Source organism: Hylaeus anthracinus, unplaced genomic scaffold (assembly GCF_026225885.1).
Source record: "Hylaeus anthracinus isolate JK02 unplaced genomic scaffold, UHH_iyHylAnth1.0_haploid 11982, whole genome shotgun sequence".
NCBI lineage: Eukaryota > Metazoa > Arthropoda > Insecta > Hymenoptera > Colletidae > Hylaeus > Hylaeus anthracinus.
Genome location: NW_026534330.1, coordinates 13921111 through 13934637, shown reverse-complemented (window position 1 = coordinate 13934637; position 13527 = coordinate 13921111). Strand labels below are relative to the sequence as shown.

The window sequence follows — 13527 nt, the reverse complement described above, 5'->3', positions numbered from 1 at the left end:
CAGGTGTACCAACATTTTTAGGACATCCTGTATAATTGTCTGCTTTGATGCCAGTATTACTTCCAAGATACGCGTCTTAAAAAGCTGAAAGCATAGTACTGTAACTATAGAAGACGATGCGTGGTCCCAATTCTTGTATACTTTTATTATTTTTTGGGGCGACTAAGGGCGCCAGTTTTATGATTGTACTAGATACTCTCCTGATGCAAAAGACAATGCGCATGCGCAATCTGAAAATACTGGCATCACAGCACTGGTATTTACAGATTATACATAGTAAAATTCTTAAAAATCTTCTGCGACAAAGCTCGCCCTGCGTGTTCATCCTCCTCCCCAAAGAGATCGATTAAAAGTATTTCTGATAAATTCATTATATTATTGTCGCAGGTCAACATTGGGAAGCAGCGCAACAGTCTCCGTCGATTCAACAAACGTCGGAAGTGTATTTAAATGGCAGGAGTGGTGACTCCCAGCACAGCTCAGATTCCGAGTTTTACTGACAATAGTCGTCGCAGCCAGACCATCGCGGGTCTCAAACTTCAAACGTTGAAGCAACTCATAGAAATACCGATGCTGCGAAATGGTGCCTGGAATCGGTTCGAACCCAGGCTTATGAGAGCCTGGTTCTATTACTTTATATACATGACATTGTCGAAAACATACACGCCATCAACATTCTATTCGCGAAACCAGTATTTTCTATATAGCTTGCGAAAAGATAGAATAAATATTGTTATTTATACTTCGTAAAGTGATCGTCCGCTGCATTCCTTCGTATTAACATTGCATACTATACATATTATATTGTCGTTAACAACGTTTCTGTATTTTCCTACGGACTGGAGACATTGACACTCGCTTTTTTGGAACTGTACATGTAACGACAATATTATTAACGCAAATATAACATGCACTAAGTAATACTGATACGAAAGGATAGAAAAAGGTCTAAGCATAGATAAAGAATTATACGCACAATTTAAGTTAAATAGAGCAATATGTACTTCTTTATTAGAAGAAAAAACCAGGAAACAAAAACTTGCTTTAGTACGCAGTTACATGCATGCAAAATATGTATGAGGACGTGAAGTGGGTACACAACCGAGTCTCTGCCAAGTTGCATAGTTCGAGGATTCACTGTACGACACTTATTTTATCTCTTCGCGAATTATACAAGGAATACTGGTTCGTTATTCGGAATGCCCATCAAATCTGCGCGTTTGATAATTGTCACGCGTAATTCTATACAGTATAGTTTCAGTATATTGGCATATGGATGGCAAAGATTTTTACCACGGAACCAAACAACATAATTTTGAAGGTAAAAATGTTAAAGAAAATAAATCTGGTTAAGAGTCATGAACATTGATAACGTTACAGAAAGAAGCATTCGATAAACGTTAGATTACGTAGGTTTCAATTGTCTCAAAACAAAATTTTATCTCTTTTTTATTTCATCTGGCATTTAGCGTGTTAAAATGAATTTGATATAAGATACATCTTTTCTTCAAATTATTTAATATTTGACGTGAGAATATAATTTTATAAATTATAAATGGATGCTGGCGAATGAAATGACTTTAGACTAACGTACCTGGAGAATGAAACTAGACCCGTATTTACAGAGAGTGTAGAACGTATTTGTATACCGATCAATTTCCAAAAAAACTGTAAAATTGTAATTTATTAACTTATTTTTTTATAAGCAATGACATTCTACATATTCTCGGAAATCTCTAGAATAGATAGATTACAAAAAAATAGCTATTTATGTAAGTTGCGAAATTAACAAAAAAAAACAATTAATCGATAGAAATGTTGAAGCAATAAGTATTCGCACAATTGTTTAAAAGTACTTTACTGGAAATTTGACGTTTTCTAATTCGTACGGAGCATAAACTGATGTGTCTATGTTACAAATTCTACTGTAAATGCTTCGTCATAAGAATCGTACAAATACTTATTGCTTCTATACTTTCACTCACTTTTCGCATCTTTTTGTTAATTTCACAAATTATATTAACTAGTAAATGTTGTTTGGACTATATCTACCTTAGAGACTTCCGAGAATATGTAAAATATCATTGATTACAAAAAAAGAAGTGAATAAACTACAATTTCACACAAAAATTTTTTGGTAAATTGATCGGTGTACGAATACATTCTACACCCACTGTAGTTCTCTGGTAGTCCTCATTGTAAGAAGTGGAAATATGAAAGCCAGAATATTTCAATCAGATAACTGAACGTGTTGAACTAGCGAAGACCGATTCACCGAAACTATTCTGTACTTATTATCGCTATCGACGTATATATGATACCTAGAATGCTCAGTAAATTATTTTCTACTTATATCAATCGATTGAAAGAGATTTTGAATCATATCGTGCGCATGGAATATGTATTTTTATTGTACATATTAATATTGTAATAATCGCTTGAACAAAGGGATACCTAAATAGTAGCGAGAGGACCGAGAGTAATATTAAATAGAACAAAGCAATCTCCAATTTTGTACGTAGTTTAAGCGAACCGCGCGAATTTCAGTTACAGTATTTTTCACTGAAAGATAGAAAACCGTATCCGCTGTACATATTGATAAATATTTTTCAATACCGCCGACCGTATACACATATACAACGTGAGCTCCAGGAATTTAATACTGTACCACATCGAAATCGCGCTATAACTTTTAAAGTGCTACTGCCAATATTGTGCATCTGTACTACGTGATGCATTTGTAATCAATAAGCGACGTTCGGTTTTATTTTTATGTCACCGTCTTGTCATTTCATCGAACGAGTATCCTGTTTCCTTTGCAAACGTGCGAAATTTGATAAGCACTGAAACTTGGAAACGAAACCGAGCAACGTGTTTCGTTAACCAGCAAAAATATATCGAATGTATTTAATTAAATAAATACATGAGTTTCCTTTTTTGAAAAAATAGTATATTTAGCATTACAATAACAACATTATTTACAAATTGTTCGCGTAGAATTGTATGTACAAGTATCACGAGTTACGCAATGCATCGGCAACAAGAAACATTTCATCATACAAACATTCTTATAAGTATAAATATGTCTCTATAGACATAAATAGTTGTATAATCAGGCTCGCGCGATTCTTCTAATCCATTCTCATGCGAAACACTCGATCATTATTACTAATAATAGAGAGCACCGTCGTTTTTACTTCTCAATTATACCGTTTCGAGGACGTCTCGTCATCCTTGTTTTGAAAAGTCTACGATATGTTTGGTTGTCTTCTTCCATTGATACTTAACACTTTACCGACTGGTAGTGGTTAAACGCCCTACGCACATCTCATTCGGCCGTAAACATTTATCTGGCATCGGCTCTATTTTGGTTAAGACTGTCACGTGCAAATACTTGTATTCGTAATTCAATTTAATACCATTTTAACGAAGTATTCATTACTATAAAGAGCGATTCATAAGTGTCGATCAAGAAGGCTAGTAAAAGGCTAACGATTGATAAACGTTGGAAACAAGAAGCTTATTAACACTTTATCTACTGGGAACTTATTTATAGGCTTTTCAATTGTATCATGTAACATTGGAATTTATTAACTGTGTTGTTGGTGATTTACTTTCAAAGCTCAATTTTGGAAACAGACAAGGCTTATGATATATCTAGTAACAGTGTGCAAAAGTTAATCGTCAGTTTAGTTTAACCCTTTGACCGCGGCACAATTTTTGCTGGAAGTATATTAGTTTAAGCGCCACGTCCAAGTAGATGAACTTTTTAAATTCGTCAAATCGATTTTGAAAAAATTTCTCCTTATAGAGAATGACAAGACGAAACTTTTTTATACTTACAATTTATTCATTCAACGTTTAGTTTAAAAAATAAAAAATGTTTTTCTCTGAAATTCAATTAGATTTCAAAATATAAATCGTTGTAACTTGGCCGAATGTCATGGAAAATCTTTCTAATTTTGTATAGATACGTAGTAGGTTCCAACGATACGATCAGTTGCAAATGAGTAACTCCTAGCTAACGATGTTCTCATTTCTCATCTTCACCGTCAAAAAGTATCGAGGGAAATTTGCGTTCGAAATAATTTCCAGTGAGACAGTTGTTACTTAATGTTCGATGAAGTTTTTCAAAAATTTGCAAATCGATTCGTACACAATTTACTGAAATAGAGTTCTAGATTTTCGCAGACTATTCTTCTCGGGTAGGACGACTCAGCGTCTACTTAAGAGTCCTAAAAGAGGGCAAAATTAATAAATGAATAGAAGAAATAAAGATATGAATTTTTTAACGGCTGAAACAGTAAATGTAACAGTAAAGTAACTACTAGGATGTGTTTTTTTACGCCGAAGCATTAGTCAGCCTAGATTAATATACAGGTTGCCCCATTTTAACCCTTTGCACTGGGGCCCTTTTTTCTAGTATCTATCAGCGACTCGAGATGTTTTCTTAGCATTCTATTGCCACGAATGCTAAGCTATCGAGATTTGAGAGTCAGGTCACCTTTACCTCACCGACAATCATTTTATTGGCACTTCGAGTTCCAAAGAAATTAAACCTAAAGAAACATTATTGCTGATAGATTTGCTGCGTGAAATCTAATGATGACTGAGAGTCATCTCTCGAGTGCAAAGGGTTAACTCGAAAACATGGGCTTTTAGCAAAAAAATGTTTCAGACATATGTTTTATTGTTGCGAGGGGGAGTTGAGAAGAGGAGTTATTAATTAATATAAAGATTTGTTTGTTTTAATGAAAATTGTAACTGGTATTGAGACGAATTTGGAAAACAACAAACTTTAAAACGCTGTAACTCGGTCAAAACTGATTCAAATGAAACAAGAAACAACAACCGGTGTTTTCGTCTCAATACCAGCTACAATTTTCGTTAGGACACAAAATTGACTTACATTTAAAAAAAGTGGCAGCCATGAAGAAATATCGAAAGGGCGCCATTTATCATATAATGGAATTGATAACTTAATTTTTTTGTTAAAACCCCATGTTATTGAGTTATTACGGAGTTCAAGTTAAAATGAAACACTGTATGCAACCGTAGAAAATCTTAGGCTAAGGTGTGGACTCTTTCTAAATAGATCAGTAGATAAAGTGCCAACACATTCATCGTAAAAACGAACAAGCGATCGTTGGCTAAAGCCTTAGAAGAATCGTGCGAACCTCGACAACTCGTCTGACGGCTTACAACGAACACATTTAAAAAAAAGGCGTAGGAATGATCTTAATACTGACCGTGAGTCGTTTGGCAAATTTCAAGTATCGGTTATTCGATAAATACTTCGCGTCGTCAGTATTAGAATATCACAATGACGAGAACACCTCGAGAACAACATCCCAAAGTGTTCATCTTCCCGAAAGTTTCGGTAACTACAGTCAAAGTAATCAACAATTGTACATAAAATGGCCTCTACCGGAAGCAGAACACCTGATTGTCTCTTTTGCTCCAGTAGACATTAAAAAAAAGTTTCATGAGAATCTCAAAAGTCACTTTCCTTCAGAGTAAACTGAACATTTTTGTCCTTTTTAAAGTTGCGACCTTCTATGTCATAGTATCCATATATCATAATCTCTTTAACGCTAGGTTTACGGAGCACTCTTTTCTAGAAACAGTTTATACTTTTCACTAATCACTTACGCTGACTTTTATTCATATACAAAGGTCCAAGCGTATATCCAAATTCATTTCTCTTTAATCCTTCTAAATCCAGAAAATTTCTGTTGAGAAATCTCCTGCATAGCTAGCGTTAATGTGTTTTAAAGGCAACCTATGATCCTATCTAAAGATAAATATCGATGCTAAATCAGATAAAAAAAAGAGCTACCAATGAAACAACTGATAATTAGATGTACAGCCAATGAGTTACTCTACAGAGGTGTTCCAACTTTGGTTTAGATTCACGAAAACGAATGCTTCTGGAATCCTTTGGTTCATCAGAGGTAAACGTGTTCCAAGGAGATGGTGTGTATAACGTCGCTCTTGGTGTCCGAGCCTTTCGCAGGATCCTTTTTAGCATCCACACTATCGTCATGAGACAAGTCCAAACAGAAGTTATCGTAAACATATGTATTCGCCAGCATGTTATGGTGCTTCTCTTCGGAGATAGAAGAGAACTTCTGAAGCGTAATGTTTCTTGGTTGAGCACACACGGTTGGCAAGGTCTGCATGGCACTATTCCACGCTGGCTTGCTGGAGAATCCACTTTCTATCTGGTCCAGGCTTCGACCTCTAGTCTCCGGTAGAATTGTTATAGCGAACAAAGCTCCTAAAAGGCTGACACCACCGAACATCCACATCGTGGACTCCATGCCAACCAGTGAACGCAGATCTGGATACAGTTTAATAGTCGCGAACGTTAACATTTGCACTAGGCTAGTGGTGATACCTCCCAGGGGTCCTCGGAACCTCAGTGGATACAGCTCCGAGGTCATCACCCAGGGCAAAGTGAGGAACCCTATCATCGACGATCCTACGTGACCTCCGATGCATATCAGAGACATTATCGATGGTAGCTTGAATCTGAAAAAAGAAAAGTCGTTTTATCGTTATTACATTCTTTTCCACAATAATGATACACCTTTTTATGATATGGATAGGGTCCTTTATTAACACTTCATAATTAAAGTATAAGCGTGTGTAATTGCGTGTTCTTGCAACGTCATACGATTTATCGTATGAATAAATAGTTCGAATAAACGTGAAGTTTGCCGATATGTCTATCTCCTTTCCTCTTTAGAACATTTTCCAAAGAAGGAAAAGAGACGAACACATCGGCAAACTTCAGATTTATTCCGAAGTCTAGGGTTTTGCCCATCTCTGTCCGATAACAACAAAAATAACCCGAGCCGCATATCGAACTCAGGCTCGCCACCAGTTTCCCATGATTAGATCTAGGGAATTTCTGTGAGACACCAGAATCGCGTTGATAAAGCAGCAGATTCGTGTCAAGTAGTGATTGGGCCATGAAGACTGTATAAGGAGTTCCAACCATTGAGCTCTATCCTAACTGGAGTGTGAACTCCTGTAGGAAGAAGTAGAGGCGACAGAGTTCCGAGAGAAATGCAAAATGGGTGGTTCCGGTATTATTCTATAGCAAATTTATTTGTAGAGGGGGGAACAAACGTACGCCGTAACATAACCTACCTGAGCATCGCTGAGCATTGTCGAGTGTTACTTTCAGATTCTTTTCCGCATAAAATTGGATAAATACAATATAAATTGAATTGTAACAAATAATAAAATTTAGTTCTATACCAAATTTTATATATTTGTAGGATCTAAATTATGGTATGTAAATTATGTATACTATTTCATTATTATGTTACATAATTAATCTGTAAATAATTCCTAGAGCGCCGCGAAATTCAAACAAAGAGGAGTCTGTTCTCCCTCCACACATAAATTTGTTATAGGATAGTACCACCGGAACCACTCATCTTGCATCTCTCTCGCAGTTCACACTCCAGTTAGGATAGCCCTCAATGACCATGACTAGATCTAGGGAATTTCTGTGAGACACCAGTGATGGGTAAAACCCTAGGCTTCGAATAAATCTGAAGTTTGCCGATATGTTTGTCTCGTTTCCTCTTCTGAACATTTTCCAAAGAAGTAAATGAGACGAACACATCGGCAAACTTCAGATTTATTCGAAGCCTAAGGTTTTGCCCATCTCTGTGAGACACCACTATCGCGTTGATAAAGCAGCACGGGTAATGCAGCGAGGTGACATTACCGGCAAGAATGGGCGAAGAAAGGGGTTCGGGACTTTTTCGTCCTTATATGAGAATATTTGAGGCTGAGTGAGGGCTCATTCGAAAGAAGAAGATTCAGTGCAGCACATCCTGATCATCTTTTAAGCCATAAAACTCTTTTAGTGACCTAAAAATGCTTGGATTCTCCAGGTGTATTTTATCGTATTTTTGCTCTACTTTGGACACTTATCGTTAAGTTATGACCAGAGCGTGCTGTATTGAACCTCCCTCTTTCGAATGAGCCCTCATTCAAATCAAAATATGCTAATATAAGAACGAAAAACGAAAAGTCCCGGACCTCTTTTTTCGCCAATTTTGCCAGTAATGCAGCGAGGTAACATTACCGGCAAAAATGGGTCTAGAAAGGGATTCGGGATTTTTCGCTTTTCGTCCTTATATTAGCATATTTTTGGCTGAAGGGTGCTCTAGTCATGATTGGACGAGAGTGTGTTGATATTTAATAATATGAGCGTCCAAAGTCAAACAAAAATCGAGCAAAACACACCCGCAGAATGAAAGTATTTCTAGGTTACTAAATGGATTTTGTGACACAAATGATGACCAGAGCACCCTTCGTTGGACCTTCCTCTTTCGAATGAGCCCTCATTCAACCCAAAATATGCTAATATAAGGACGAAAAACGAAAAGTCCCGGACCCCTTTTTAGGCCCATTTTTGCCGGTAATGTCACCTCACTGCATTACCCGTGTCTTCCCTCTAACATGTTCATTGATCTACTTATCGATCGGGGTGTACTTGAGAAGTCCGTGAATAACATTAGAGATGGCGTGAACTGCTAGTTTTGAATCATTCGTGATTCAAATCGCATTCATTCTCAATCACAATGATTTTTCACCGTGATTCGTGATTCTTCGTGATCGCTTCTGATTGGTAAAGAATATTCTTTTCACTTTTCACGAATTATGTTGTTCTTAGATTATATATGTATTATAATATGGTCTAAAAGCAATGTTAATATAATCTTACTATATACTTTTATTTAAATCTGAATTTTTTATCTGAATCTATACAAATTCGAATTTGCATAAAGATCCGCAATGTAATAATAAACAATACAAACCTGAAGGCTACAGCAACGCCCATAGCGGAGATCGCCATTCCTAGACCACTGGCAAAGGCCAGCACTTTTCTGCCAAAGCTGTTCGCGAGACCAGCGCCAACGATCGACGCAAACAATCTGATCACACCGATGCCAACGCTCGCAGAGTACTCGTTCAGGTCTATGTCCACGTCGATGTCTTCGAGAACGCTCACAGCGTAGAATAGGATTATGTAGATCCCGGACATTTGTTGCAACGCGAAGAAGGCGACGAGTATAAGAAAGGGCTTCCATACGCTTGGCATGTGAAGAGCTTTTACAAGGTTGTCCTTCTTCTCTTCTCTCTTCAGGTTTATCTCGCACAAGTCTTGATACTCTCTGTCGGTACTCGAACCGGGGCCCCGCAACCACAGCAACGACTCTTTCGCTTCCTCGCTTCGTCCTCGGGCCACCAGCCAACCTGGGGTCTCGGGAATCATCCTGAGAGAACATAAACCTTTGACTCGATCAGAGGATAGAGCAATTTAGGGTTTTGAAACAATCAAGCATTTTGGTATTAACACTAAACTTACCACGACCTACAATGACCATTTTCGAACTTTTGTATACAGTTCTTAACAAGGTGTCCCAAAAATGTTGTAACAGCTTGTTTAGCAAAAATGTTGTCCGAGGCTTCGTTAAGGGTGCGCAGGAGTCAGAACAATGTGGAGATTGGTTTACTAACAATAGTATGCGTGATAGACGTATAACTTCTGAACGGTGTTTAATTTATTTAATACTATAATAACACTAGTTTTGAAGGTATTGACTTCGTACGTAACAGCACGTAAGCACACGTATGAGGAAGCGCCTCTGGTCAAAAAAAGTTGAACCCTCGATCGTCGCACGCTCGCCAAACTCTGGAAAAACCCCACGTCGACGCGACGGTAGTGCCAACATGACCAAGCCTAGGGGAAAGTCCCCACAATAGAACTCCGAATTGACTTCAGCGACAGTCGCGGAAAAAGTAGGAAACTCCGGGACCTTGTCCTCTGTCCTTGACAGAGATGGCGATACAACAATTGCAGGAGAGACGAGGACAGGACTATTAGGCTAGCATGATTTTTTTTACAGAATATTGAAGCAAAGAAGCAATATTTTCTAATAATTCTGGTTTTAATATATTCGTTACACTTTGGTGGATGCGACTCTAGGGCTTGATGTTGGAAAAAATATATGTAAACAAATTTCTTCTATAAGAAAAAAAAGAACGTACTTTTATTGTTTATAAAGTTTTAAGGGGCGAAATTGCAAAATCAGGCTTTGGAGTCTGAATTATTAGACCAGAATTATTAGAAAATATTGCTTCTTTGCTTCAATATCCTGTAAAAAAAATCATGCTAGCCTAATAGTCCTGTCCTCGTCTCTCTTGCAATTGTATCACCCTCTCTATCCTTGTCCCGGAGTTTCTTGTTCTGACTCCTGCGCACCCTTAAAAGCGATTATACATAAATTACAATATGATAAATATAACACGACAAATTGTGAAATTTAAAAAAAGAAATTCGTTAAATAAATAAATTGGAACATGAAAAATATAACACGATAAATTGTGGAAATTAAAAAAAGAAATTCGTTAAATAAATAAATTGGAATATGAAAAATGTAACACGATAAATTGTGAAATTTAAAAAAAGAAATTTTGTTAAATAAATAAATTGAAATATGAAAAATATAACACGATAAATTTATTTATTTAACGAATTTCTTTCTCTTCCAGGACGACGACCAAATAGAAACATCCTGAAAAATAAAAACCTAAAAACCTAAAAACTCACGATATTGACGAAAGATCGTTCCTTGGTTTTCGTTTCAATCATACGATGGATTTATGACGCGTTTCCGTTTTTGTATCCGCGAGACATTACGTGGTAACATTAGCTAGTAATTACCGTGTCAGTGCCAAGGAGAGGATCGCGGGTCCGATGCTAATCGCCGCGGCTCTCTGCCACGTCGTGAATGCACCTAGTGTGTAGATCATTAGGACACCGAGTGACACTAACACAGGGCCGCAGCTTCCTAGCCAAGCCCTCTGATTCGGTGCTGCAGCCTGAAATTGAAGATTCATTAATATAATTTCAGTTTAGTTTCAAGTTTACCACTTTAATCTTTATTTTTGTATTTACATTATGTATTACTCCTGTGTACTAAATGGTTCTTACTTTATTAAACGAATAAATAATTTGCATTTATATTTGACCAATTTAATCGATATTCAGGAATCAGGAATCTAGGTACATATAGAGACTAAAGCTTTTAATAAATTAAAAAGTTGGCTGTAACAAAACATAATGAGCAACTTGTTTGAATTTGATCGTATTATTTTTTATTATTTTCACTTGCCCAGACGATTGATCTTCTAAGTCACGAGAAAATTGCATTAATAGGAATAATTACTTCAAGGATATACTGTTTTATGCATTTTCTATGTCTTTAGACGAATCTAAGTTTTTAATCATTCATATGAATATATGTAGAATATTCTATATATAATGTGTGTTTGAATTTATATTTTCACAATGTAAAATTGGAATTTGCTCGCTACAGTACAGAGGCTTCCAAAGAAGTCAGGATGTTAAAAAAAATTGCTGCAACCGAGGCCTGTGAACTCACCGAATAAATTTCGTGCACGCAGCTGGCATTACAAACTAAATGTTAGCGGGTGCTTCTGAAATGTTAACGTGTTTGTTTTACGTATTGCTAGTCCTAGTTAAAACAACAACCACAACGTTTACATAGAAACAATTTCATACATTTTTAGATCGCTAAACTGTGAACAATGAATCAATTCTAACAATTAATTTTGTTACCTTAACTTTTAATTATTCCTAACTGTAGTTCGAATAGAAATATTTCCTGGCCATTTTGTTATATTAAAGTACCAGTTTTCGTAGCAATCAAACATATGGATGGTTTATATTATCGTATATACGTATATATTTTTTTTTTTAAATAAAAGTTTAGAGTCGCATTAACTACTATTGGTTATAAGTAGGTTGCAGATCTTTATGCAAAATAAAATCTTGGCAAATGTACCTACAAAAATAGAACCCAAATAGGAATTTATTTTACTCTGCAAATATTATAATATGAACTTTACCATCAATATTTTTTATATTCTTGCATACTGTGTGCATTTCGTAATTTCTTGCACATTTAAATTCCTTATAAATGCATAAAAATATGCAGTCTTATAAGTAACTTAACTTCAGTTAACATTAAGTCTTGTTAAATAAATTGTTGTGTTTCTGAAAGGTAATAACGTTCCTAGTATTTTCTGACGATGTTAATAATTTTTTATGGTTAGATTTTGTCCAAATATTATTCTATAATTTTTACAGCTATACATATATATTCTTTTAGATTATGTGACACAGAATTAACTTGATAGTGTTTTTAAGACAGAATGTATATTATGTTCATCGATATCAAAATTATATGAATAAAACAAACAGGAATAGTACTTTGTACATCAAACTTAAGAGAAATATTATAAAATATAAGTCAGATGTTGTTGGTCTCATGCAATACACATAATAAAAATAATTACTTGTACATTCCATACGTATATGTCTATGTAAGTATATGCATTGTTTGTTCTGACAGGAAAACATCTGGTGGTAGGTGTCAAACAACTTATTATTGTCAAACGTGCACTAATCAGCCTGCAATGCATTTTGGGGAATGTTTTAAAGTTTATCACACTGTACAAAATTATAAAAAATAAAGTATTGATTTTTTTACAAATATACATGTAAGTTGGTTCTTCATGTAGTAAAACTTCAAACCAATGTTCGTATGAAATTTATTTATATTAGGTTCTGATACTAACATGAAATATACAATGAAATGATATTACCTATCAAATTGGTTTTTAAAGTCATTAATTACGTCAGGAACAAACTAAATATAAAATTATCAATAAAAGAATTTAGGAAAATCAAAATTTACAAAATATACACAAGCCACTTTCATCCACTGAATCTGCTTGCTCGGTTGCGACGTCCCTTCTACGGCTACCAACCCTACGCCTCACACGGCCACCAACCAGTGATGGGCAAAACCCTAGATTTTGAATAAATCTGAAGTTTGCCGATATGTTTGTCTCGTTTCCTTTTTTGAACATTTTCCAAAGAAGGAAACGCGACGAACATGTCGGCAAACTTCAGATTTATTCGAAGCCTAGGGTTTTGCCCATCACTGCTAGAGATGGCGTGAACTGCTACTTTTGAATCATTCGTGATTCAATCATGTTCGTTCTCAATCACGACGGTTTTTCACAGTCATTCGTGATTCTTCGTAATCGCTTCTGATTGGTACAGAACATTCTTTTCACTTTTCACGAATTATGTTGTTCTTGGGTTATATATGTATTATAATATGGTCTAAAAGCAATGTTAATATAATTTTAATACAATTTAAATTTGACTCATTTGTAGTTTCTTGAATTTCTGCTAAGGGGAGACAGTGATACACTAACGATAATAATGAACATGAACCGCTTCTGAAACGCCATCTTTCGAATCACGGTCGTGATCGAAGTTTAATCACGACTGCGATCGTAATTGTCTGATCACCGTGAAAAATCATTATTAGTGATTTTTCACGCTATCCCTAATCACTGCCACCAACCATACGCCTCACATGGCTACCAATCATACGA

General features: G+C 35.8%; 2 protein-coding genes across 4 annotated transcripts in view; one reads left to right on the top strand and one right to left on the bottom strand.

The window, feature by feature from the left end:
• LOC128886376 (serine/threonine-protein phosphatase 6 regulatory ankyrin repeat subunit A-like) overlaps positions 1-1761 on the top strand; it is a 48736-nt gene extending 46975 nt beyond the window's left edge. For both annotated transcript variants that reach the window (XM_054141198.1, XM_054141197.1), the window contains exon 15: positions 388-1761. In XM_054141198.1, coding sequence (XP_053997173.1) covers positions 388-500 — 113 coding nt within the window. In that variant the 3' untranslated portion in view covers positions 501-1761. The remainder of the gene's footprint in view (positions 1-387) is intronic.
• A 2883-nt stretch (positions 1762-4644) lies between these two features.
• LOC128886403 (facilitated trehalose transporter Tret1-like) overlaps positions 4645-13527 on the bottom strand; it is a 35651-nt gene continuing 26768 nt past the window's right edge. For both annotated transcript variants that reach the window (XM_054141274.1, XM_054141275.1), the window contains 3 exons: positions 10757-10914; positions 8847-9305; positions 4645-6534 (listed from right to left, as the gene is read on the bottom strand). In XM_054141274.1, the coding sequence (XP_053997249.1) occupies positions 5949-6534; positions 8847-9305; positions 10757-10914 (1203 nt within the window). In that variant the 3' untranslated portion in view covers positions 4645-5948. The remainder of the gene's footprint in view (positions 6535-8846; positions 9306-10756; positions 10915-13527) is intronic.